This window comes from Amblyraja radiata, chromosome 7, assembly GCF_010909765.2.
Source record: "Amblyraja radiata isolate CabotCenter1 chromosome 7, sAmbRad1.1.pri, whole genome shotgun sequence".
Lineage (NCBI taxonomy): Eukaryota > Metazoa > Chordata > Chondrichthyes > Rajiformes > Rajidae > Amblyraja > Amblyraja radiata.
In genome coordinates this window covers 50,363,186-50,388,695 of record NC_045962.1, presented here as the reverse complement: position 1 = coordinate 50,388,695, position 25,510 = coordinate 50,363,186, and the positions used below count along the sequence as shown (strand labels likewise).

At 42.4% G+C, this 25,510-nt stretch overlaps 1 protein-coding gene across 6 annotated transcripts in view; it reads left to right on the top strand.

Annotated features, from left to right (window-relative positions):
- Positions 1-25,510, top strand: part of LOC116975392 (arf-GAP with GTPase, ANK repeat and PH domain-containing protein 1) — a 600,018-nt gene that overhangs the window by 402,559 nt on the left and 171,949 nt on the right. For all 6 annotated transcript variants that reach the window (XM_033024451.1, XM_033024453.1, XM_033024452.1 and 3 more), the window contains one exon: positions 1,651-1,812. In XM_033024451.1, the coding sequence (XP_032880342.1) occupies positions 1,651-1,812 (162 nt within the window). The remainder of the gene's footprint in view (positions 1-1,650; positions 1,813-25,510) is intronic.

Genomic DNA, 25,510 nt, shown 5'->3' with positions numbered 1-25,510 from the left:
AGTGGCCTTGCACCCTGCTTGAAATGGTATGAAACTGCACTTGAATTTGGTGGCCTTGCACTCTGCTTGAAATAGAATTTCAAGGAATAGCCGTGAGGGTAAATATTGCTGATTGAACTGGATATGGTCAGAAAAAGAGGAAGAGAGTAGAGAAGGAGAGAGTCGACCTGTGATTTAACAGTGAGCTGAAAGAGCTTTATGGATGTATCACAGCTAAGAGCTCACCACGTAAATTTTAAAATATAGTTTTAATGTTCAGTTATCTGATTTGTACCACTCCATTCACTCAGCACCGATGCCAACATTGTTCTAAAATCTGCAGGCAGCAAATCGACCTCTACCTAGTCTGATTCTTCCTCACACCTCACCCACAATTGTCGCCAGTATCCGACAATTGTTTCCTAGATATTCACTGACTTCATTTCCCTGGATCTCTTCCCTCTCAACTCATCAACAGCCCATTTCTTCTGCCTCTCTAATAAACAGCTGGGCTATCCCAGGCCCATTGTTTCGCCCCATTTTTAATCACAAGAATCATTCTCTCTCCCCTTGTCCACTCTCTTTCCTCCCACATGCGGGATATTTCTGACCCTCTCGACAACTTTAAGTTTCCAGTTTCTTGGCCCTTACTCTGTCGTTTTCATTAGCATAAAATCAAAAAATGCAGGAAACATTCAATAGATCAGGAAGAGAACTTGGAAGAGAAACAGTTAAGGTTTCAGGTCCAGGACCTCTGTCAGAACTTGGAAAGAGAAAAACAAGTTAGTTCTAGGTGACAGAGCAGGTGGTTGTGGGATAGGTAGAAAAAGAGAAATCTCTAATAAGGTGAGACCAGATGATTCAATGTGCCAATTAAGGAGCAGTTAAAATCAGATTAAGCTTTTTTTGCCTGTGTAATGTGTTGCTAAAGTTAAATTACAACAGTGGGACATACAAAGCAGGCAAGACTGTACGAATAAAGGGAAAGCTGAGCCAAAATGAACAGTGGAAATGTCCAGTTGATTTGGGCAATAGGAAAAAGCAAGTTGCCTAAAAGTTGAGAAATTCACTATTGAGTGCGAAGGGTACAACATAGCTGTAATTATCACCATCTCTTCCCATCCCTTCAGTACTTCATTCTGTTAATTGTTCTGATTTCTACAATGGTTTGTCATGATACAAATACTTCAACCTTGTAAAACATTGTGAGCTATTTCGCAGGAGCTATTATCAATAAAATAAATTCAACACATAGCTACTGAGGGCAAGTAGCGAAAAACTTGAATTTAACAAGTATACTAAAGGAGGAGGAAGAGGTAAGGAGATTTTAAGAGGCAATTGGCTCTTGTGTCCAAATCAGATGAAGGCACACCTACCACTGACACCATTGAAGATCGGTTATGTCCTAGAAGTCAGAATTGAAGAAGCATAAAAATAATTGATAATTTGTTTATTGCAAGATGGCAGCAGAGGTTTGGATGAGCTGATGTTTTTATTTCAACGAAGAGCATCCGTTGTTGCATCCACTTGCTGAGGAGCTTGGTGTTGAGTGATCGTGAGCTGATAACAGGAGTAATTGTATCAGTGTGACATATCCATGAGAAGTCGTACATGATGCCAGCTGACCTTTCGGTGGTTTAATGACCCGGCATATTTTCTTTCCACTTGCAGGTAATGTAACCCCCACAGGCTCAGCTACACAGATGGCAAGTGGGATCAGTCTGGTTTCCTTCAACAGTCGTCCCGAGGGCATGCACCAGCGCTCTTACTCTGTGTCCAGCGCTGATCAATGGAGTGAAGCCACAGTCATCGCCAACTCTGGGATCAGTAGTGGTAAGCTTAACCTTGATTGCCATTGGTACAGGTGATGAAAGAGTCAGTAATGGAGTATTGGTGTTCATTGAACTTTACTCCAGATTGCATTACACAAATTGTGCATGTGACATTATGTACAATTACTATATATACTGAATGTAAATCTTACGGTGAGAACACCTGAAACAGATGGGCAAGGTAATACAAATGTAGATCCTTCTCTCACATGGTGTGGGCATCACTTGCAAAAGCCAGCATTCATTGTCTATCCCTCATTATCCATGATGTGAGTGGCTTTCCCAGATCATTTCTGATGCTGGTTACCAGTCAACAAAATGATTTCCTATCAGATGTGGATTGTAGATTTTCTTCCTGAAAGGATCTTAATGCACCAGACGCATTTGAATGACTATTTGGTATTTTTGTTCTCACCAGCTCTATATTATTAATGAATTAATTAATTGGCCTTTAAATTTGCATAACTTTGGAATGTCTCTGGTTCAACAGTCCTGGCCTCTGGTTTGCCTCTCCAGCTTTGGTGAGGGCTGTCTGAGAAATGTAAAGCACAATACAGTTTTAGGATCTAATTGAGCATTCAGCCAATTCTGTGCTTTTTCTTTGATAATACAATCCAATTGTTACGCCACTTCCACAGCTCTGGAAATACTTTGACATTCATGTTTCTTCTAATCACTGGTAATCGCACAGGATGAGAGTATTGGTGATGAAAGGATCCCAGATTTGGAATAAATCTTTGATGTTGGGATTTTTTTTGAGGGGATTGGAGTCCAAGAAAATACTGAATTTCTCATCATCATGGCACGTCTTGGTTCAGAACTGAAGTTTTCATTTTCATTGCACAATTGCCTAGATCCTGTGTCCAGTTGGAACAGGGACTAGCAGACCAATTTAGTTACTGTAGGCATGGCTTGCTCAATACAATGCACCTCTCCAAGAAATAGGGCTTCAATTGGGGAAACAGAATTCAATCAATTTTACCAAGTAAAAGTTGTTCCCATCATCTCAGAGACAAGTATTTCACAAGGGTGGTAAATCTGTGGATTTCATAGATGCAGAAGGCTGTTGAGGCCGTCAATTGATATTTTTAAGACGGAGATAGATAGATTCCTGATTAGTATGGGTGTCAGGGGTAATGGGGAGAAGGTAGGAGAATGGTGTTAGGAGGGAGGGATAGATCAGCCATATGGCAGAGTAGACTTGATGGGCCGAATGTCCTATTTCTGCTCCTATCATATGAACATGAAGTATTTGGCAGTGTAAATCTAATAAAACTTATATCTTTCCAAATGTAAATGCTGTGTGGCTTGAAGAAATTTTGCAAGTGGTGATGTATCCACATTCGTGCTGTCCTTTGGGGTGGTGAAGATCATGGGTTTAAGAGAAACAGAACATAGAAACTGCAGGAAAACGCTCCAGGTCAGGCAGCATCTGGAAAGAAAACCAATTAATGTTTCATATGAGGGCCGCTTCATCAGACCTGAGATAGAGCACAACTTGTTAATCTGGGCAGCAACAAAGATGGTGGAGGATGATGAGCAGAACAAAGGGAACAGAGATTTCACTGATAGGATGAAGTCAAGTCCTCAAATTCCCATTAACTTTCCCTCCATATTCTTGCCATCACACCGACAATTGACAATGGCCAATTTACCCATCAATGGATGGAAGCTCATTGCTGAATTGACCAAGGATACTGCTCTGAAGAAATCCTACAGTGAAAGCTTAGGTTGCTGGTTGGTTTCCAAAAACCACAGCCATCTCCCTTAATGCTAGGTATATTAACCAGGGTAGATGTTTTCTCTCTATTTTCCCATTGGCATCATTTTTTCCAGGACTGTTTGGTGCCACAGTCTAATGTAACCCTGCCTTCAGTGAAACCACAGGCTCCTTACATTTGACTTGTCCACCACTGGACAGGAACTGTAATGAGATCTGGAGCTGAGGAACTGGCAGAAAGTAAACCAGGCACCGAGAAGGTTATTGGAGGATAAATGACACTGAATTATATTCTCCACCATTCTTCACCACTGGATGAGGCAGGACGGCAGAGTTTTGATCTGATTTATTGGTTGCAGTATTGCTTGGCATTGCCACAGGTACGGTGCTTCCTCTAGTTAACATCTGTGTTTGAACTTTATGAATATAGATTGTTAGAGCAGCCCAGTCTCTCTGGCAGCTACTTGAATGAAGATATACTTTGTTGTTCCAAAGTTAGCTGGGTAATTATTGATTAGTCAGCATGTCTAAATTTGCAGCAATTAATAATTATTTTCATATCATTTCTGAATCTTTCTCATGAAGTAGCTGTTTCCTCATATTTTACAGCCTGTGCTTAAAAAAAAAAAAATGCTACCATATTTACTAGTACACTCTCTCCGGTGCAACTGGAGGACCCAATACCCCATTTCCATGGATAATGCCATGGCAGAACCCTCTGCAATGCCCAGGGAGGTAGAGCACAAGATAGGTATTGGGTAAAGTTTCCTCTGTAGCACCAAGGTAGAAATAGCCAACTCTGATTTTTAAACCTAAGTCTCCGAAGAATGACGGTAGACACAAAATGCTGGAGTAACTCAGCGGGACAGTCAGCATCTGGAGAAAAGGAATGGGTGATGTTTCGTGTCGAGACCCATCTTCAGACTGATCTCAGAAGAATAGTGTAGCACAGCGATGCAGCTGGTAGAGCTGTTGTCTCATAATGTCTGAGACCTGGATTCGGTCCTAACCTCAGGTTGCTGTGTGTCTGGCATTTGGACATTATTCCTGTATCTAGATGGCTTTCCTCTTTGTGCCCCGGTTTCTTTTCACATCAAAATATGGCGGGATGGAAGGTTAATTGGCCACTGTAAATTGCCCCCCAGTGGATGAGTGAGTGAGTGATAGAATTAACAGGAAGTCGACGTGAAAAACTGAATTAAAAATATAATTAGTATAAATGGGTGATTGATAGTCGGTATGTACTTGATGGGCTAAAGAGTCCGTTTCCATGCTGTACCACTCTCTGTCTTTGACTACATTCCAGTGCATCATCTTTCTTTTCAAAGTCACAAATGGCCCAGTTTTATGTCAATGTTGATGATTGTTGGTGAGCATTATGCAGTTAGATTCACCTGACTGAATGCTGAAAAATTCTCAGCTGTAGGTGATATGTACACAGCACCAGCAACATGTAAATTACACCTTTGCTGTAGTTAATCACCTAGCACCGGGCAGGAAAGATATCAAACAAAACAACATTAGGGCAGCACAGTGGCGCAGCTGGTAGATCTGCTGCCTCACAGCACCAGATACCTGGATTAGATCCTGACCTCGGGTGCTTTCTGTGTGGAGATTGCACATTCTCCCTCTGTCCGCATGGTTTTCCTTTGGTTGCCCCGGTTTCTGCCCACATCCCAAAGACGTGGGTTTGTAATTGGTATTTACAAAATCGCCTATAATATGCAGGGAGTGGATAAAAAGGTGGGATAGCATAGAACTAGTGTGCACAGGTGATTGATGGTCAGTGTGGACTTGATGGACCGAAGGGCCTATTTCCATGCTGTATCTCAAAAACTAAAATGAAATATTTACCACTGATAGCCCCAAAGCAGAGGACAAAATTGCATATTTAAAGAGTAAGGTTTTAACAAGTGTCCTAAGGGGAGAAGAGATGTGGAAAGGTGGAGAAAATATGATATATAGGAAGATATATTATCGGAGCAAAGAAAAACCACAGACTGCTGAAATCCATAACAAAACTCAATCACTAGGAACATACAGCAGGTCAGGTGGCATCTGAGGGGGGAGAGAGACAGAAGTGAGATTTCAGGTCAAAGGCCCATGGTTGGAATAGGGTGCAAACCAAGATTGTCACAATGGTGATTACGTAAATTCTGGCAGCTGGTGAAGAAATGAAAGAAACAAATAAAACTGAAAGCTCCAGCAATGTCATTGAAGTGAAGGTAAAGAAAAACTGATTTCGTGAAATTGTTCAATTCAATATTGTGGTCTAATGGAAAGATAGAAACATAGAAAATAGATGCAGGAGGAGGCCATTTTGCCCTTCGAGCCAGCACCGCCATTCAATATGATCATGGCCCGTTCCTGCTTTTTCCCATCTGGAAGATGAGGTGCAGTTGTTTCGCTTATGAGTTGGATCTCTGGAACAATGTAGAAGCCAAAAAAACAAAATGGCAATCAACAGAGAATTAAAGATATTTGGGGCAGCACAGTCGCGCAACTATAGCATTGCTGTCTTACAGCGCCAGAGACCCAGGTTCAATCCCGACTTCAGATGCAGTCTGTATGGAGTTTGCACGTTCGCCCTGTGACCACATGGGTTTTCTCTGGGTGCTCTAGTTTCCTCCCACATTCCAAAAACATGCAAGTTTGTAGGTTAATTGGCTTCTGTGTATTATTCCCTGTGATCACTGGTCGGCACAAATCCGGTGAGCCAAAGGGCCTGTTTCGACACTGTATCTCTAAAACTAAAACTAAAAAAATAATAGCTTTAATCTTACTGAACAGCACAGCAAGCATGAGTGGCTGAATAACCTATCCCTGCTTCAATGTTCCTGCAACTGGAAATACTACATTATATCAGAATTGATCAAAATCACCAATAAACATCAGTGCTGTGTGTTCTCAGAATCTCTGCTGTAAATTGGAGTGCTCATTTCTGTATTCATTTACAAAGTGTAATCATCGTTTATATTGTCCATTCCCGATTGCTCTTGAGAAAGTGGTGTTAGCCACCACCTCAAAACACTGCAGTCCTTCTGATGAAGGTGCTCCTAGAGTACTGTTGAATAGAGTGTTTTGGCATTTAGACCCATCCATGAAGAAGGAGCAGTGATACATTTCCAAGTCAAGGGTGTGGGAGTTATACTGTCATGTGCTTACTGCCTTTGCGCTTCTAGATTGCAAAGGTCAGCAGTTTTACCAGGTTTTCGCACTGTATTTTGAAGATGATGTACACTACAGTCATGGAGCCACTGGTGGTGGGTACAAATAGGTTGGTGGGAGTGAATAGGGTGGCGAGTATGAAATGGGTAGTCAGTCAAGAGGGTTACTTTGTCCTGTTGGGTAGGTTTTGAGTTTCTGAAGTGTTATTTGAGCTGTGCAAATCCATGCACATTCTATTTCGGTTGGTCCTAAGAGATGTTACTGCAGAATACCCTGCCTCTGACCTGCCTTTGTACCCTCGGTACTTTTGCGTCTACAGTGAGCACCGTGTTTGGAAGTTGCCAAGGGTCTTACTGCATCCGCTAAAGTGTGCTACATTAGGACGTAAACGTCATAAGCAGTAGGCCATTCTGCCCATCTGATCTGCTGCGTCATTCCACAAGACCATGGCTGATCTACCTCAGTGTGCTTTGCCTGGCCTATCCCATGTGCCTCTTGCTTCCTCTAATATCCAGAGATCTACTCATCTCTTTTTATTCAATGCCATCCATATCTGAGCTTCCACGACCTTTGCAGTTGATAGTTTCAAGGATTCACTGCTCTCAGAGTGAAGAAATTACAGACATTCGGAACTGCAGATGCTGGTTTACAAAAAAAAAAAAATTTGATGAAGTAACTCAGCGAGTCAGGCAGCATCGCTAGAAAACATGGATAGATTACATTTCGGTCAAGACCCTTCTTCAGACGCTTCTCCAGCTCTCTAAAGTAAACTAAACCAATTGGCTGAGTTCTATAAAGGAGAAACATCCTCCCAGAATCTGTTGAGCCATATAGCCATATAACCATATAACAATTACAGCACGGAAACAGGCCATCTCGGCCCTTCTAGTCCGTGCCGAACACGTATTCTCCCCTAGTCCCATCTACCTGCACTCAGACCAATATAACTATATAACAATTACAGCACGGAAACAGGCCCTCTAAGATATTTCAATGAGGTCACCTCACATTCATCTAAACTCCAGAGAATCGCATTTTTGCTTCCTCAACCTCTCCGCATATGACAGGCACCAGTCTGTGAATTTTCATTCCGCGTGCTTTATATCAATCATATTATTTTATTTAAAGGAAGGTAGACTCAAAATGCTGGTGTAACTCAGCGGAACAGGCAGCATCTCAGGAGAGATAGAATTGGTGACGTTTCGGGTCGAGACCCTTCTTCAGACTGATGTCAGGGGACTGGGAGGGACAGATAGAATGTAGTCAGAGACAAGACAGTAAGACTAGTGGGAGAACTTGGAAGGGGGAGGGCATGGAGAGAGAGGGAAAACATGGGCTATTTTAAGTTAGAGAAGTCAATGTTCATACCGCTGGGGTGTAAGCTACCCAAGCGAAATATGATGTGCTGTTTCTCCAATTTGTGCTGGGCAGTTAAAGTGCTGAGCAACCAGGAGATCAGGTAGGTTAAGATGGACTGAGCGGAGGTGTTCAGCAAAACGATCGCTGAGCCTGCGCTTGGTCTCGCCGATGTACAGAAGTTGACACCTGGAACAGCGGATACAGTAGATGAGGTTGGAGGAAGTGCATGTAAACCTCTGCCTCACCTGAAAAGACTGTCGGGATCTTTGGGTGGAGTCGAGGGGGTAGGTAAAGAGACAGGTGTTGCATCTCCTGCGGTTGCAGGGGAAGTATCTGGGGAGATGGGAAGATGTGGCCAGTAGTGGATCCCGTTGGAGGTGGCGAACGTGTTGGAGGATTATATGCTGTGTGCGACGGCTGATGGGGTGGAAGGTGCAGACAAGGGGGAAACTGTCCTTGTTGCGAATGGAGTGAGGGGGAGCAAGTGCGGAGCTGCGGGATATCGAGGAGACCCTCGTGAGAGCCTCAACTATAATTGAAGAGGCGAATCCCCCTTTTCCTAAAGAATGAGGACATCTCTCATGATCTAGTATGGAAAACCTCATCCTGGGCGCAGATGCGGCGTAGACGGAGGAATTGGGAGTAGAGGATAGAGTACAGGAAGCAGGGTGGGAAGAAGTGTAGTCTAGATAGCTATGGGAGTCAGTAGGTTTGTAGTAGATGTCGGTCAATAGTCTGTCTCCTGTGATGGAGACGGTGAGGTCCAGAAACGGTAGGGTGATGTCAGAGATGGTCCAAGTGAATTTAAGTTCAGGATGGAAATTAGTTGTGAAGTTGATGAAGTCAGTGAGTTCTGCATGGGTGCAGGAGGCAGCACAGATGCAGTCTTCAATGTAGCGGAGATAGAGCGGGGACAGGGCCAGTGCACGCCTGGAGCAGTGATTGTTCGACGTACCCAACAAAGAGGCAGGCATAGCTAGGGCCCATGCGAGTGTCCATAGCTACGTCTTGGATTTGGAGGAAGTGGGAGGAGTCGAAGGATAAATTGTTGAGGATATCCAGCATTTTTTGGTCTACCTTTGATTTAAACCAGCATCTGCAATTCTTTCCTGCACATATTATTTTTTTAGATGGAGATATTCCACAAATGGTATCACCAAGTCCTTTTGTAGAAAGACCTTTTGCGCAAGTACTCATTTTTCTTGCCATAAAGTCCAACATCCCATTTGCTTTTCGAGTGTGTCTGCTGCTCTTGCATGTTAGCCTTCAGTGACTTTTGTAGAAGGATATTCAGGTCTTTCTGAATAAAAAATATTACCCAATCTCTTAACATTCTCTGCTTTTGTTTTTTTTTTCTTATGGAAAGATAAAACCTAACTTTTTTTTCACTGAGTTGTGAACTGAACATTGTACAACCATTGCCAAATCTAACCTCAAGCGAGGGGAAAGTCATTGATGAATTAGCTGAAGATGATGGGGCCAAGGACACCATCTTAAGAAACATCTGCAGCAAAGATCATCTCAAACTAGATCTATCTACAGAATCCAGCCTTTTGTTTGTTTGTGGTTCTGCCCCAATTAATGGAGGGCTTTCCCTTTGATTCCCTTTGACCACTTTAACTGGACGCTGTCCTCAATCAAAGGTTGTCAAAATAAGTCACCATCATCACACATATTATGATGATAAAAAGGAATATAGCTATTTTTTCCATGCAATGAACCATATAACCATCTAACAATTACAGCACGGAAACAGGCCATCTCGGCCCTTCTAGTCCGTGCCGAACACGTATTCTCCCCTAGTCCCATCTACCTGCACTCAGACCATAACCCTCCATTCCTTTCCCGTCCATATAACTATCCAATTTATTTTTAAATGATAAAATCAAACCTGCCTCCACCACCTTCACTGGAAGCTCATTCCACACAGCTATCACTCTCTGAGTAAAGAAGTTCCCCCTCATGTTACCCCTAAACTTCTGTCCTTTAATTCATTAAGGGACAGATTCATGAAGTCATTGGCAATCAAGGTTTGTATCCCAAGCAAAGGGATTAGTTGCGGTCAATCAATTATTCTTGATATTTCCTTTGAACCGTAAGATTTTGCACAGCATTTGTGACTGTAAGTCAAGAGAAGGAAGTACGGGGGAAATAATAGTGGCACCTAAATCCCATATTGATTCCAATGTAAGCAATGGCAAATATACTGATGCTGGACAAGATTTCCCTCGATTTATATCAAACTGAAAGAGAAATTAGATATTGATGTTGCATATACTTTCATTTTAGTTTAATTGGAAAGAATGTGAAAGGAAGCCAGTGATATGTTTCAAAAGGAAATGCATTTATCAGTCATTGAAAGTGTCAGCTGCTTAACAAATATACATTTGTATTGCTGAATTATTGAACGTGGATCAAGCTCATTGACTGCAGATGAATTTACATTCTGATCATTACAACACCACTGCAACCTCCAACCGTAACCAATTTAATTTGTTCATGATTCAGGGAACCATGGATATAACAGGCTGTCTGTAAAAGAAAGGGGCGTTCATACTGCTTGCATAATGCATATCGAGTGCAATGTGGGAACCGAGTTATACTGTTCGCTCCCACTCCACAATCAACAGCAGCAGTGCAGATTTATTCCGAATCTAAGCACTAAGCAAATAAAATTGTTCACAGAACTTGCTTTTTGTCCAATTTAATACCGCTTAATCATAGGTCGGGACTAAAAAGGAGTCCCATAATATTTTAATGAGCAATGATATCCATTGAAATAAACCAGTACTGGTCTCCCATTGGGTCAATAAGCCTGCTAAAATCAGCTAATGTCCAGTGCCATTTACAAATGAGATTGAGAGTCACAGTGGCTTCCATGATATGTAAATAAAGTATTTAAAGATATTTATGTGCAGAGTTGGCTTGAACATAGGTGAAGGAGGACAGGGAAAGATAAGAGGATATTTATACAGATTTTATTTTGGCCATTCGTTAATTGAGTTATTTGATTCTTTCTGCTGGTACCTTACATCATGTTCGTGTGCAAACGGTTGGTGTCCCCAGTAATTAGTAGGTTGAATTTAAGGCAGGAACTTAAAGCATTTAGCAGCACTAACAGTTACCAGCAGGGGAAATGTTTCTCAGATCTCATGGCAGTCTTGACACAGTTTTAAAAAAAAGAGTACTGTGTCTTCATTAGTGTCTGGGGGCCTTTGAGAGACTCCCAAATATAGTAGACATTTTGTATGCCAGGGCTCTTTACTGTCCTTATTAACCAGCTACTGGAGTCCCTTGAGTGTTGGCCATTTAAAGAGGTGCCTTGTATCATTAGATAAATTGCACTGTAGGAGGCAGAGCAAGGGAGGAAGAGGTGCTAGTTAAACTGAGAAAATGGGGCCAAGAGCAGGGCGCCTGCCTGCAGTAACTGCTTGTGTAGATTTATCACAGGTCGCTTCGATCCAAGGCTCGGGCTCTGTTACACGCTCAATTGTTTATCATGCTAATGGTGTCACACAGACTGAGCGCATCAACTTATAACAATTTCCGAAAGAGATTTTGCTTCGTCCCTAAGTGAACAAGCAGTTTGATATCATCGTGCAATGTTTAACAACTATAGCCAGTGATACTTGTCTGTTGATTTTCCTGCAACCATTATGGTTATAGTCACATTTAGTCTTTAATGATCTGGATGAAGCAGTAATGATGGATTGTTCTTGTGTGGCAAGGCTGAGAGAGATTGAGTTTAATCTTTAGTTATTATTTCCAGTCTCTGATAACACGATATGCAGTAAATTGTGCTTATAGCACTGCAGTCACTGGTGAAGTACAGTTGCCTTTACTCATTGCCATGTGCATTAAAGGGGAAGCCTATTAAAAATACAATGGAGGAAGGAATGCATTGTGGTTGAAATGTGATTTTAAGGCAAGATTTGGATGAAGTAGTTAGAGGGAAGGTTTATGCGGATTAACTGACATTTTTCCTGTTGGACTGAATCTTGTGTTTTGGACTGTGAACGCACTGTGAATCATTCTGGATTATGGACTGAGGTGACAATTTTACTCTTGCTTGCAGACATCCCCAGAGTTGTGCTCAGAAATAAGATGTGATTTTTAAAATTATTCTGATTAGATGGATGTTGCCGCTGATGGAACTGGTGCTTGTTCCATAACTTGATCTGAGCCGAACTCATGAAAAATGTGGTAGACTTTGAGAAACAACTGTCAACTTCCAGACCTTGTACTATTCCAGACCTTGACTCGTGGATGCACACTTGGCCTTGCTCCTAGCCCCTCTCCACTGACAATATATCTGTCCCACACATAAAGCCCCATATCTGACCCCCTGGACTTAACCTATTACATTCAAGTCCACAGGTGTTTATCTAATGCGGTAATCTTATTTTTGGTACTTCACGGATCAAAATTTATAACAGCGTTTGCTACATCCATTGGCTTCCTTGTTATCTATCATGCTAGTTACTTTGTCAAAGAAGTCATCAATTGGTTGAACACAATTTCTCATCCATAAAATTATACTCACTCAGCTGTATGTATTCTGTTACCATTTCCTTCATTTTCCTAACAAACTGTCCTGAAGTCATTTTCACCCCCAATATTTTCAGAATTTTGCTGTCGTCCTCTCAGCTGGGACTTTTCTGAAATGCCAAGTCCAATAACTATATATTTAAGCAATAATATTTTATTTAATGTGATCTTGAGAGTACATAATATTTTCTGTGGTATTCATAACAGAACAATGCTAAAAATATCTTTGTTTTGATTGCACCTACCAACATGCATACATTATTATATTAGTTAATATGTACCAAGGGCAAATTTGTGTTCCAATTCACAATTACTTTTACACTGAAGTGATTGAAATCTAAGTGAAGTTTAAATGGCATCAGAAAAATAAAACCTCCAGAATGGATGATATTCATTACTTGGTTGGTTGGAGTCAGTATCAGCACAATTACTATATTAAACTTTGAATCTTCAGATGTCCTGGTTCAAGCTAAAACTTAAGGCAAATAATAACCTCCTCACACATTCCCCTGCAAGTATCTCTGCCACTCCTTTAAAATATGCCCCTTCTTTGAACAAGCTCTTAAGCATCGCATCTGAATCAGTTTCCATCTGAATACACTCCTTGAGGATGTTCATCTACGTGTTCAATTAATAAAACAATGAGATTGGGGACATTTTTATTCAACCTGTCAAAGGAAATTGGGGGGGGGGGAGGTTTAGAAATAGTCAGTGAGGTAAACAAACATAATAGTTGAGTGGCAAATGACAATAGTACTACCTTCCCAATATTTAACTGAAGGAAATAATGGGTTATTGGGACAGTATGTTGTGACAGACAGTCTAACACCTTGCATGTCATTTTAATATTACACTCATCCCATCCCCTGGATATTCCGGATTAATAAATTAAGGTTTTGTCAACTAATTACAAATCAGGCTAATTACAAATCAATAACATTAGCCAACTCCGAAACATATGAAGCGCTGAGCATTGGGATCTAGTCATCAATTGGCCTCAGTTCCCCGCTCACATCTGGCAGTGCTCTTCGTCTGAACCAGGGGCCGCGGAGTATTTTTGAAAGTGGGGGGGCTGAGCGATCACTGATCACTGACCTTGGGAGTACCCGGTAAGAGAGTGGAGCAACTGAGGGTGTGGGAGGGGGTGACCCCCCTCCCACGGTAGGGACTTTTTGAAATTTGACGTATTAAAATCATGTTTCAGTGCATTGTAGAAGTATGATTTCAATGTTTTTTGTTTAAGTATTTTTAAGAGGTAACTTTTTAAGGGGTAACTTTTTCCACACAAAGGGTGGTAGGTGTATGGAACAAGCTGCCAGAGGAGATAATTGAGGCAGGGACTATCCCAGCATTTAAGAAACAGTTACACTGATACATGGATAGGATAGGTTTGGAAGGATATGGACCAAAAGCAGGTAGTGTAGCTGGGACATGTTGACGGGTGTGGGCAGTTTGGGCCGAAGGGCCTGTTTTCACACTGTATCACTCTATGACTACATTATACCTCCACCATGCATGAATGCTTCAAAATCAAGCGGTCGAGTATTTTTGCCATATACTCAAGCATAGAAACATAGGAAATAGGTACAGGAATAGGCCATTCGGCCCTTCGAGCCAGCACTGCCATTCCATATGATCATAGCTGTTCATCCAAAATCAGTACCTCTTTCCTGTTTTTTCCCCATATCCCTCGAATTTGCTAGCCTCAAGCGCTAAATGTAACTCTCTCTCTTGAAAACATCCAGTGAATTGCCCACCACTGCCTTCTGTGGCAGAGAATTCCACAGATTCACAACTCTCTGGTTGAAGAAAGTTTGTCCTCATCTCAGTGAGGACAGTGATGGCCTACCCCTTATTCTTAAACTATGACCCCTGGTTCTGAACTCCCCCAACATCGGGAACATTTTTCCTGCAGTTACAGTAAGTGAAAATCTAGCAGGCAACCAGAATGCTTTTTCCAACCACCCCCATTTGAAGGCCATTATCTTCCACCGCTTCTACCCAGTGCTTGGTACCTACTTCCAGCAGCCAATGGTTGTCCTCCAGGATGCACCGATCCGCAGCCTGGTCCATGCCGGTCACCAGGGCGAATCTAGCACAGAGACTCTCACAGCCGCAGCACAACGCATCCGACGGCCCGGGACTCTTGCACTGAGGCTGCTCCATGGTCGGAGCTGCAGCAAGCGACTCGCCAGCCCGGCAAACACTTGCCAGCCCCGGCTCCCCGTCCGCATCTGCCCCCGTTGCTGCTTCTGCTTCCATCCCTCCCTCCGCCCCGGCTCTCCAACACCCGCGGCCCATGCAGTTAGAAACATAGAAACATAGAAATTAGGTGCAGGAGTAGGCCATTCGGCCCTTCGAGCCTGCACCGCCATTCAATATGATCATGGCTGATCATCCAACTCAGTATCCCGTACCTGCCTTCTCTCCATACCCTCTGATCCCCTTAGCCACAAGGGCCACATCTAACTCCCTCTTAAATATAGCCAATGAACTGGCCTCGACTACCCTCTGTGGCAGGGAGTTCCAGAGATTCACCACTCTCTGTGTGAAAAAAGTTCTTCTCATCTCGGTTTTAAAGGATTTCCCCCTTATCCTTAAGCTGTGACCCCTTGTCCTGGACTTCCCCAACATCGGGAGCAATCTTCCTGCATCTAGCCTGTCCAACCCCTTAAGAATTTTGTAAGTTTCTATAAGATCCCCTCTCAATCTCCTAAATTCTAGAGAGTATAAACCAAGTCTATCCAGTCTTTCTTCATAAGACAGTCCTGACATCCCAGGAATCAGTCTGGTGAACCTTCTCTGCACTCCCTCTATGGCAATAATGTCCTTCCTCAGATTTGGAGACCAAAACTGTACGCAATACTCCAGGTGTGGTCTCACCAAGACCCTGTACAACTGCAGTAGAACCTCCCTGCTCCTATACTCAAATCCTTTTGCTATGAAAGCTAACATACCATTCGCTTTCTTCACTGCCTGCTGCACCTGCATGCCCACTTTCATTGACTGGTGTAAGTTGATATTAGTTTTGAAATTCTCGTTGATCACAGAATTTCTCACGACCGAGCGTGAGCGTGATCAACGTGAGAGCGTGAGAATTGGGTGAAATGTGTGATTCTCACGCTCAAAGCGTGAGAGTTGGCAGCCCTGTGATTTCAAATTGTCATTTAATTTCCCAACTTGCTATTCAGCACAGGCCCGTGCCAGCATTTCCTAAACTGATATATTTCTTCTTGAGGCGTGACTGGTGCAAGATCCCACACCTTCCCACCCATTCCTTGACCATCTTAGTGACATCAATGCAAAAAAAACTTTTATGTGCATTGACGTGGACCGTTTTAATATTTCATTTCAACAGTGACTAATAGCATAAAAGAGGCTATTTAGCCCTTCAATTCTAGCCTGGCTTTCAGTGCAATCTCCCATCAATGTAATTGCCCCATATTTCTTGGTAACTTCTTGAATAATATTCTTGCACATTCCTCACTGGAAGTGCTTAATGTGGGTGCAATTGGTGCCTTTTTATTTACGCACATAGAGTCATGCATCACGGAAACAGGCCTTGTCCCAACTCATCTATGCCGGCCTACATGCCCGATCTACGCGAGTCGCATATACCCACGTTTAACCTATATCTTTCTAAATCTTTCCTAATCATGTACCAGTCTAAATGACTTAAATGTTGCTATTTTACCTGCCTCAACCAATTCCTACAGCGGCTCATTCCATAAAGTCACCACCTTGTGTGGAAAACGTAGCCTCTCCGGTTCTTTCTCCGCTCAATTGAAACATATGCCTTCTAGTTCTTCAATCACAGTCCTTTTATTTTCACTGTCTTGTAGAATTTATGTGTAATTTATATATAATTTATGTTCATGTGTGTTGGCTGAGTCTATGTGACTGTAATGCTGCTTTGCAAGCAACATTTACGTTGTACCTATGCCTCACCATACTTGTGCATGTGACAATAAATTCGACTTGGTGATCTCTCCATTCCCATGCCTCTCTCCCACCTGCCCCTGAAAAGTAATTTGACTTAAAATGATCTCCCTGTAATGCCTTTCAAAACCTCATGTAAACCCAGACTAGTTTATCACCAATGTAAATTACGCTCTGGCTGCCAATGTTAAGAAGGATCCAAAGTCTCTGTACAATGCCTTCACCACTAAATCATATGGATTGGGTTCCAAACCCCACCATAGAAACCCAACCTTGTAATTGAGCTGATACTTTGGTGCCCAACTGAACAAGTGCTGCACTGTTGGAGGTGCCACCTTCAAACACCAGGTTAACCCAAGTGTTCAACAACATGTGATTCCTACCTAGTGCCTTGGCCAATACATATCTATAACTGATGACCTGAACTCTTTCTACGCTCGTTTAGAGACGGGCAACATCACCCCAGGCTTGCCGGCTAACGACAACACTGCCAGCGTGGTGGCTAACGAAGCTGGAGGGAGGTCCATTGCTGGGGATGTGCACACATTCTCTTTGTCCGAGCATGACGTGAGGAGGGCTCTGACACGTGTGAACACGAGGAAAGCTGTAGGCCCAGATGGCATCTCGGGGCGAGTACTTAAGTCTTGTGCTACGCAGCTAGCTCCGGTGCTCACTACAATATTCAACCTCTCCCTGGCCAAGTCCGTGGTCCCTGCCTGCTTCAAAAGGTCCATCATCGTATCTGTACCAAAAAATGCCTCTCCAGCTGGTCTGAATGACTACCGTCCGGTGGCCCTCACCTCGGTAGTCATGAAATGCTTTGAGAGGCTGGTCAAGAAACACATCTGCGCCTTCCTCCCTCGTAACATGGACCCGCTACAATTCGCATACCGTCCGAACAGATCCACGGACGATGCGGTCTCCCACACCACTCTCTCTCACCTTGACAGCCAGAAGGGGGGGCTATGTGAGGATTCTGTTTATAGACATCAGTTCAGCCTTCAACACGATAGTCCCCACCAGACTTGCTGAGAAGCTGCTGGAATTGGGGCTCAACACCCCCCTGTGTGCCTGTGTCCTGGACTTTCTCACCGTCAGGCCCCAGGTAGTCAAGATGGGAGGAAATACATCAAAGACTCTCACCCTGAGCAGGATCCCCCCTGGGTTGTGTCCTCAGCACCCTACTGTACTCCCTGTACACACATGACTGTGGCTAGGTTCAGCTCCAATTCTATAATCAAGTTTGCTGATGACACTGTGGTGGTGGGCCAGATCTCTGATAACGATGAGAAGGCCTACCGGGAGGAGGTGGCTGATCTGGCACTCTGATGTCAGGACAACAGCCTCCTCTTGAATGTCAAAAAAACTAAGGAGCTGATTTGTGGACTCTAGGAGGGCACATCATCCGAGGACGTACACACCACTGAAGATAAATGGGGATACTGTGGAGCTGTTTTTAATACCTGGGTCCACATCACTGAGGATCTGACATGGACATCACACGCTGCCGCACTCGTGAGTAAGGCAAGGCAGCGCCTTTACCTCCTCGGGCAATTGAGTAAATTCAGAGTGTCTCTGAGGATCTTCCAGTGCTTCTACTCAGCGCCTGTGGAAAGCATCTTGTCTGGAAACATCACAATTTGGTTTGGGAACTGCTCTGCCCAGGCCAAGAAGGCTCTGCAGAGAGTACACTCGCCCCCCTGCAGGAACTATACATCAGAAGGTGCAAATCCAGAGCCACCAAGATCATGGGCAGTACCTTCCACCCCAGCCTCCGTTGCCATGCTGTGAAAACAGAGAGGATGAGAAGGAGTTTCTTCCCAGAGACCATTAGGTCTGTAAACTCCTATCTCACCAGGAACTAACTTACTGTACCAATTTACTGTTGTGTGGTGTCTTTTTTAAATGCTGTTTCTCTTTTTTTCACCCACAAATATGTAATTCCATTCTATTTTGTAGTCTTTTTGCACAATCCGCAAGCATTGCCACTTTTCATTTCACTACACATCTCGTATGCGTATGTGACGAATAAACTTGACTTGACTTGACTAGCATCACTAGTTTTAATTGTATATCTGTTAATTGGATCTTCATGGCTGCTAATTAACTGTTCTGCATTGCAACAGCAACCATATGACATACTTGTAAAACATTAATCTGAGATCTGGAAAAGTGTATTAAAAATATAAGTCTTTTCATAATGATTCAACATGATCTGTTTTATGCAATTGGCACATCTCGAAAAGATTGGAGACCAAGGTAGAGGCATCTTTCTCAACATACTGGAGCCTTGTGACGCCGCACCAGGAATATTGTGTATGTGCCCAATCTCCCTACCAAGGACGGACCAAGTGCAAGTGAGGGAGTGCAGTAAAGGTTCACCAAATTGATTGCTGAGATGCCGAGTTTGTCATGTGAGGAGAGGTTAAGCAGGTGTTCTTAGCTGCCTATGTTAAGGAGAAAAGTTTGTAGTCTGCTTGATTATTTCTTGCTTACACATTTTCCTGAAAGTGACGACACATGTGGACAGGGTAGTGAAGATGGCACTCTTGCTTTTATCGGTCAAAGCACTGAGCACAGGAGCTAGAAAGTCAAGTTAAAGCTGTGCAAGTGTGGCGTAAAAGAGGCTGAGTGGTGAATTGTAAAGATTTATAAAATCATGAGGGACATAGATAAGTTAGATTGTCATATGTTTTTCCTCAGGGTAGCGGAGTCTAAAAGGAACGGTGTCAGGTTTAAGTGGGAGGGAAAACTTTAAAGGGGATCGAAGGAGCAATCGCACAGGGTGGTGGGTGCTAGGATGAGGGGCCGAAGGGCCTGTTTCTGTGCTGTATAACTGAATGAGTGTTGGCTGTGGTAACAGTGCTTCAAATACTGGGCATTGCAACAACCAACCGTTGCCTGGTCGGATCTGCAAGGCAACACATCAAAAAGTACCTCCAACAAAGGCGTAAACTTGAGGAACAACTTTGGAAATCAATTACTGCTTGAAACTTGACGTTGTACATTTGTTGTTTATTGGATTGTATAGATTTTATTGTTCAAAGGTGCAAGTCCTTACTGTTATTACGTTGTGTACGCTGTCAGGACAAACTGTTAGGATTCTGATATATCTGAAGTTGTATGGTCCCACATGATTGCCATCAAGTTTTGAACATTATAGACAAATAATGTTTTTTAGTATTGAACTATGCTTGTTTCCCAAGTACTGGATCTCTTACAGCTGAAACCTGTCTGGTATTGATTTAAATGCACAGCAGCGGTAATTAGAAGTGTTGTCAATAACTTACATTAGTCTTAAACTGTATAGACAGCTCATCTGCTGCCTTTTATTTTGTTGAACTTCTTCTATTGGCATTTATTTTTTTAATTCATTTCCAGAATGCGCATCATGAAAAAACGGATATTTATTGTGCATCACTGGTTAAAGAGAAAAAGCCAAGCACTGAAACGGTTTCTTTCACAATCTTAGGCTATCGCAAAGCCTGTTCCAACCAGTGAAAATTGTCGTGGGCCAGATGAGTGTCGTGTTATTAATCTGAATGGATTAGGACAGCAAAGTCCCTAATAGACAATTGCTTTTTTGCAACAATTCAATCAATTTATGGTCATGTTCAGAGAGTCTTTAATTTACAGATGTTTCTCAATGAATTGAAATGACAAAGGTTCTAACTGCTTATGTTGTTTGAGCAATTATGCGACCACTACACTGGCACTGATAAATAGACTTTACATTTGAATACCAACCCCACTAAGAGAATTCTTGAAAACTGATATGGGTTGGGATTTTACTGTGTGTGACCAGGTGCCCGTCCTCGCTGCCAAGGTACCCGCTGAACAGAATCCAGCAAAAGGAAGGCTCCAGAGTTAACTAGGCCTCTGGGGCACAAGGGTATTCAGTAATGTAATCAGTAACATGAACAAGTCTTATCTGTGAAACTGTTCAAAAAGCCAGCTCTCAGTATTAACATCTATCAAGGCTATTATTTTTCATTGTTTCAGGATCTTCATGACATTTAGTTTTCAAAACTATGAGGAAGAAAAGAAATACATAATTAAAATGGTACTTATGCAATTAAAAATATTACTAAAATACACTGATTAAAGAAGAGGTCTTGCCTTATTCTCAACCTCCTTCCTTACAACTATAAAGCCTCTGTTCCGATGAAAGGGGTCGGGATCTTGTATGGTTTCTGAATATCAAAGAATGGCAGGAACTGGAATAAAAACAGAAAATGTGGGTAAATGGGCTGTTCCTACTCGCTGGGCTGCAGTTCCTGTGCTTCCTGTCCACCAACCAGGACGTTGGTTCCTGTGTTCACTGTCCACTTGGAAGGGCCCCAGTTCCATGCTCCTTGTCCACTTGCCAGTGTATTGGTTCCCGCTCTGTATTCCCATCACTGGCACTCTGGCTCCTGCATTCCCTGCCTACTCGCCAGGGCCCTGATTCCCCTTCTGTATTCCCCACTTGTTGGATCCCTGTTCCCGCACTCCCTTTGCACTCACTGGGTTCACCTGAAAAAAATATGAGAGTGGTGAATCTCTGGAATTTTCTGCCACAGAATGTAGTTGAGGACAGTTCATTGGCTATATTTAAGAGGGAGTTAGATGTGGCCCTTGTGGCTAAAGGGATCCGGGGGTATGGAGAGAAGGCAGTTACAGGATACTGAGTTGGATGATCAGCCATGATCATATTGAATGGCGGTGCAGGCTCGAAGTGCCGAATGGCCTACTCCTGCACCTATTTTCTATGTTTCTATAACATCTGATAATTTGGAAAGTCTGCTCATCTGGCACCATAAAATTCCTGAGCGTGCTGGATTATCAGACTGTTACTGTATAAAAATCCCTCTTTGCCTGGAGATGACCTCTTCTCTAAATCTGTTTACCTTTTCCATGTAAGACCAGTCATTTCCTTTGTTTGGTTTATTACCATAGACTAAGCCAACTTTGTGCCATTGTTCACTGTCAGAAAGAGCCAGGAGAATGAGGAATCTCCTTAACATGGGGTGGGCTCATACACATCATCATTGAGGCATGATGTCGGGGCTATGTAATCTCTGCTGTATTATTTTAACCTTATTCAGCCAGAGACTCTTGCACATGATAAACTTTTCTTTCTCACGATTATTTCATATTTATTTCCCCTGACACTTTTTATTTTTTGATATTGTTGCTGGCTACATGGATGCTAGCATTTCATTGATATTTGAACACCAACAGAAATGAAACATTTATCCTTCACGTGAGAGCATATCAGTTGTGACATATGGGTATGGATCCTGATGAGGCTGCATTTAGGATCCTGAACACAGTTCTGGTCTCAACGTTAGAATGATATTGAGGCATTAGAGATGACCAATTTAGACAAACAATACTAAAAGCATAAAGGAACCATTAAATGGATGGAGGTTCTTTTCTCGCGCTGGAGGTGGGGGGTGGGGGAGAAATTGCATGCTGACCTTTCTGTCCTCTGCCTCGACCACTGCTAGAGTGAGGCCACATAAAAACTGCAAAAGCAGCACCTCATATTCCGCTTGGATAGCTTACAGCCAATATTATGAACATTGAATTCTCCTATTTGAGATAAACCCCCTTCACCTTCCACTCTCGTGGCCCCATCACCTAGTTTTTCCCATCCTACATATGCTCATCTCCCAAACCTCCCAACTGCCACATTTATGTTTCTCTCCTCCCTCACCTGCCTTTCCACACACTATCCCACCCCTGGTCCTGCATTTCACTCCCTATCTTCCTTATCAAGTTCCACATCTGCACTCCTTTGTCCCATTTCATCTCCAGCCTTGGTAACTATCTTCACCAAACCACCTATCACTCCTCCTCACTCGAATCCAGCTATCACTTGCTAGCTCTTACCCCACCCTTTGCCCCCCACACCCCACTTTACCAGCTTTCTCCCGACTCCATCAGTCTGAAGTAGGATATTGATCCGAAACATTGTCTATCCATTTCCCTCCACAGATACTGCCTAATCTGCTATGTTCCTACAATAGCTTGTTTTTTGCTTGTGAATGGATTTGTTAGTACTGGTGGAGAAGATTGTTTCTACCTGTGAGTGACCAGAAGAACTAGAGGCTGTCAAGATAAATATGATAATGGCTAAGAAATTCCAAAATTGAATTTGAATGAGTGTTCAAGCAAGTGAGAGAGAGATGTGAGAGTTACCAACAGGTGCAATATTTGAGCTATATATTGATGCATTAGCAGGAGATGTACAAAGAAGAAAGGAGTGGAAGGATACGCTGATGAAAGATAATCGCGTGGAAGGTAAACTTTGTTCTCGAATGGATGGGTTGAATGGCCAGTTTTGTGCTGTAAAGTAAATGTGATTTTTCATTTAAGGAGAAAACATCTTTCAGCTGTGTAAAGGGAAACTGAAAATGAAGCTGTGATGGTGGTAGTAACTTCCCCTTAAATATATGTTCTGTACATTAATGTGCTTCATTGTCTAACCACTGCACTTATGAATTGGTGTCACAAGTTTTGCCAGGCTTTCAAGAATTTTTGGTTGTTGCAATATACTAGGCTATCTCATTTACATTTGACTTGTTTAAAGTCTAACAACAATGAAGGCTCTGTCTTATTCAATGCAGAGAGTAAGTAACTTGACAGTGCCATAAAGGTTAGAGCAACGAATTCATCTTGAAAAGGATGGAGAAATAGCATGATATCAGTGGACAAGATAATCGTGGATTTCACTGCCAATACGCAGCAATATTTCACACATGTGAAAATGAAAAAGGGAGATAATTCACTTCTGAAACAGCACTAAAAGTGTCTGTCACTTAAAAATTGAAAACTCACCAGGAGAGTTACCAGCTTCCACTCACTGCCTTGATTTCTGATTTGCTAATTTTAAGCAAAGCCACTGAAATAGGTAACACAAATGACTTCATAAAAAGCAACCTTCCTTCATTTAGTTAATTAGCTTGGGGAAACATTTTTTTTTCAAAGCATTTATTGTATAGCTCTCAGACATTTTTCTTGGTGGTAAATGGTTGGTACTGGGTTTCGCTGATGTGTGATTTATCTATTCCATGCCAAGCCATGGTTATGATTGAATCGAAAGCCTCCCTTGTTTATTGTTGCCCACATTAGTATTCTAAATCCAAAATATTGCTGTAAATTCAGAAACACATAGCGATCCATAATGGAACCCTGGGTTATACCTTTCAATGTCATCATCTTATAAATGTCTGTTACTTCCTTCACCCACATCTCACTGTGTACCCCTGTTTTATCTTGAGGACCACTTTTTTTTAGTTTTCCTATAACCTCGGGTGTTATCACAGTGCAAAACATCGTGAAATTCTCTACTGCTCAATCTGAGTTCTTCAGGAAAGCGGTGTTCTTCCAGAGCAGTATACTGCTACCAACTGTTTCCCCAGTCAAACTCACAAAGCCCACTTTAACTGTCAGGGCCAGTAGCTTCCCCCAGTCTAGTAGCCTCTGACACTATCTCTATTGAAGTTGATTTAGTTCCCTTAATCTGTCCAGCTCAGTAACTCCATCCTGCCAGTGAGTAGTATTGATGACCATGTCTGTTTAATGAGGTCAATTGATCTCTTTGACATCATGGGGACTCAATAACTCTGGCAAGTTTGTTTTTTTTACCATCTCATCAAGATTTACTTTAAAGAATACTGTTGAAAGCAGATGTGAACAAAGCATTGCTGGAGTCCTAGATATTCTTTTGTTGCAGATTTTTAACGTTAGCTAATAGTGACGTTTGTTGATTTATGGCTGTCAACTGCTGGTAGTGGCCAGAATTGGTGGTTATATATAGGCGCAATGCAGACAGACACAGTAATTCAACAAGTGATCGGTGCAGCTGCAACATACGGAAAAAGGGATCAATTGTGGGAGAGCCTCAACCAGACTTGACTGCAATGTGCCAGTGAAGACATCTTAGATTTGAAGCAAGCAAGAATTTGAAAGCTTGAAAAATTAAGTGTTTCTGCTTAGTTACTTGAAATGGCCTAATCAAAAGTTTCCATTTCTTCAGCATTCAACATGATGTATTTGAATTTTCATTGACAAAGAGGCATATTGATTTTAATTGTCTCATAATCCTGAGGTTTTAAGTGCTTGCTTCTCATTCCCTTGTTTCTGAGATCACTCATAATCGCTGATCAGAGGTCATTTAGTAGCATGTGGAAACAAGGAATTGCAGATGCTGGTTAATACACAAAAGGACACAAACTGCTGGTGTAACTCAACAGGTCAGGCAGCATCTCTGGGGAACATGGATAGGTAACGTTTCGAGTCGAGACTCTTCAGACTTTTGCGTCATAATTTAGTAAAATTTTCGGTGCACCTTAAAAATCTCAACACACATATGCTAACCAACCTTTGACTCTATATATTACACATTCATACATTACCAACCTTTCACCCTTTATACACACACTAGGCCAACCTTTGCACCTACAAACACAAATCAAACTTCTAACAGCCCCCTCGCCACCACATATACACACACACACACACACACACACACACACACACACACACACACACACACACACACGAGCGCAAAACAAACCTCTGACCAAACACACACACACAAATCCCAACTTTTGATCATACATACACGCAGACACATAAAACTAACCTTCGACTATGACCAAGTCACTGTGCATCTTAATTTTCTGGATCAGGCCAACATGAGGGACTTTATCAAATTTCTTACTAAAATACATGTAGACAACATTCACTGCCCTACCTTCATCGACCTTCTTTGTCATCCCCTCAAAAAACAACTCAATCGCTCAGAAGACGTGAGCTGCCACAGACAAAGCCATGCTATGCCTAAGTAGCCCTTCCAAATGCAAGTAAATCATATCCTGAAGAATCCTCTCTAATAGCTTCCTTCAACAGCCTATAACTTCCTGGATTATCTCGACATCCCTTCTTAAACAAAAGAACAACATTGGCTTCTCTC